This window comes from Silene latifolia, chromosome Y (assembly GCF_048544455.1).
Source record: "Silene latifolia isolate original U9 population chromosome Y, ASM4854445v1, whole genome shotgun sequence".
NCBI lineage: Eukaryota > Viridiplantae > Streptophyta > Magnoliopsida > Caryophyllales > Caryophyllaceae > Silene > Silene latifolia.
The window spans coordinates 266294595-266297116 of record NC_133538.1 but is presented as its reverse complement, the minus strand read 5'-3'; the positions used below and the strand labels follow the sequence as shown (position 1 = coordinate 266297116).

The 2522-nt window shown below is 40.7% G+C and overlaps 1 protein-coding gene across 1 annotated transcript; it reads right to left on the bottom strand.

Moving 5' to 3' along the window:
• Window positions 1-917: 917 nt before the first annotated feature.
• Window positions 918-2522, bottom strand: LOC141630611 (uncharacterized). The gene has a single exon (XM_074443397.1). The coding sequence runs from the start codon at window positions 2520-2522 to the stop codon at window positions 918-920; it is 1605 nt and encodes a 534-aa protein (XP_074299498.1).

Sequence of the window (2522 nt, the reverse complement as noted above, 5' to 3'; positions counted from 1 at the left end):
CTATTGGAGTAACAGTAAACACAGGGACAACTCCCTTTTCAGGCACTTTGGAAGCAGGTTTAGTCTTCTGTATAGGATCAGGTTGTTTGTTTTCTACCCCTTTAGGCTTCCAGACCTTCTTTACATTCATTTTGCCAGTCCCCTTCCTGCAATCCTTAGACACATGCCCCATCCCCTTGCACGTAGTACATGACACATGAAGCCAGTCATATAGCACCTTAACATTCTAGGTTTTACCATGTTCATCCAAGAAATTGATTACAGTGGGGAAACTGCTGAGCAATCTCAACTTCAACCAATATGCGTGCAAAACCTAAAAAAATTCCTATGAGTTGTAACATCATCACTTTTAATGAATTTTCCTACAACTCCCGAAATTTTCTTAAGGCTTTCCACACCACAGAACTTCACATCCAGGCCATAAATTATCATCCAAATCGGAACAAGTTTTACATCATAGTTTCCCTTGTGCGTTTTTTCACCAAATAACGTCGAATGTTTTGTGAAAAACATGCATTTTTGTCGCCTAGGCAGATGTGTTCAAATTTATCAATATTATGCTTTGTATAAATAACCAACTATGTTAATTAATGTCACTGCTTCTTAGGGTGTGCATACTGAGGCATATGGCTACACAATTGAATTATGATATGCGGAGTGATGGATATGTCAGAGTTCAAGATTTGCTAAAGCTAAATGTGAAAAGTAGGGCAAATATCCCTCTAAAATCTCACTCTCTATTGATGAAATTTGAGAAGTTAGTTCTAATATTCTTTTTGTTCTCACTTCCTTTTAAGTTTTCATTTGCTTAAATCGTGTATTTAATGTTTTCTCTCCCTTCTTAATTAACTTTCGTTTGTAATTAATATATTCAAAATAGTTTTTTTTTTTTTTTTTGCAACTGGCAAGAGAGATTCCTACGCCATAGTCATAGCCCGTCTCGCTAAGAGGTGAGCCTCGACATTATTTTTCCTACATGCATAGCTAAAACAGAGACAATGAAAACTTGGCGTTAGACAGAGAATATCCTCTAGAACTCCTTTAGTCTGATAGTGCCTCGTTCCCAAACCTGCACATTGAAACACAAATTGAAGGCAATCGGACGAGAGCTCCACATGAAGGAAGTTGTTACCGAGAGCCCATTGTATGGCCTTCAAGACCCCCAAGGCCTCCGCTTGCAAAGGTGATTCAGCACGCCCCTTCTCCCCTCCTTTAAAAATCACATTCCCATGTTCATCATAAACCACCCATCCCCAAGCAGCCTGCCAAGTTTTTTCCCAACTCGCATCAACCATGACCCGCACTAAGCTACACGACCCAAAACCCCCAGTCACATACACCGGGTGTCCATTCCGCACCAAATCACCTTCAATATCCGTTAGGTCGTTGCTGTCAAGGTTACCATGCGCCGTTACGTTGGCTTCAACTCTTTCAACAAATCCTTTCATAGCACAGGTCACCACTTGATTATAAGCTGAAAAGAAACCCTTGGGATTGAATATCTCACCTCTAAAGACCACATTATTACGCAAATTCCAAATGGATGCAATGATTGCGCTAAATTGAATGACCCGAATTTGCCAATCATTTAAGGTTCTCAAGTATTGGATCCAGTTGACAATCCAGTCACCGACTTCCAAATTATAAGCTTGGTCCGAGTTAATCCCAAGTTGTGACCCCGCCCAGATCCTTGCCGTAATACTACATTCTTTAAAAAGATGGTCAACCATTTCAACCGATTCCCTAGTACTACGGCACAGAGGGCATAGAGGGTTCCATGTCAGGTTTCTCCTAACAAATTCCCCTCCTACGAGAAGAGAATTCGTAAGGATTTTCCAAATAAGGATTTTCCACGACTGTGGAATTGAAAGGTGCCAAAGCCGTTTGCCACAAAAGTTTTTCCTCCCTTGATTTAATCTTGATCTGTCCAGGGATGTACCTCTCCTCATAAACAAATCATTAAAAAGTAACCCGTACCCGCTTTTAACCGTGTAAACTCCAGTTGATGAGAAAGGCCAAATAATCTCGTCCTCCCCATCATTAATTCTCAGCGGTATAGCCAGAATTCTTTTTGAACTCTCATCATCAAAGAGCATATTTATCAAGTCCTGATTCCATCCCCCGCTATTTAGGCATAGATCTCTTATTCTTAAATCTTTAAGGAAGTTAAACTCCGGATCCAAAAAATCACCCTTAGGCTCAGGTGTCCTCGTACCAACCCACTTTGAAGTCCAGACATTTAGATTTGAATTCGTACCTGGTTGCCAGCTAATGTTCTCCAGAATAAATGTCATACCATGAAAGATACTTTTAACCCCCCAGGATGCATTGCCTGTGATTCTTGGAGCCAAAACATTCATCAAGGTAGAACGGCCAAAAACCTTTTCTCTGAAAATTTGACAAAAAGTCGAATTTTCTCCGGTCACGAGTCTCCACGCATGCTTGGCCAGTAATGCCTTATTAAGGCATTCAATATTACGTACCCCAAGGTCTCCTTCCCTCTTTGGAAGACTAGTGAACAT

Excerpts from the sequence above, each read along its gene's own strand:
- LOC141630611 (XM_074443397.1), bottom strand. The coding sequence starts at position 2,522 with ATGTTCACTAGTCTTCCAAAGAGGGAAGGAGACCTTGGGGTACGTAAT.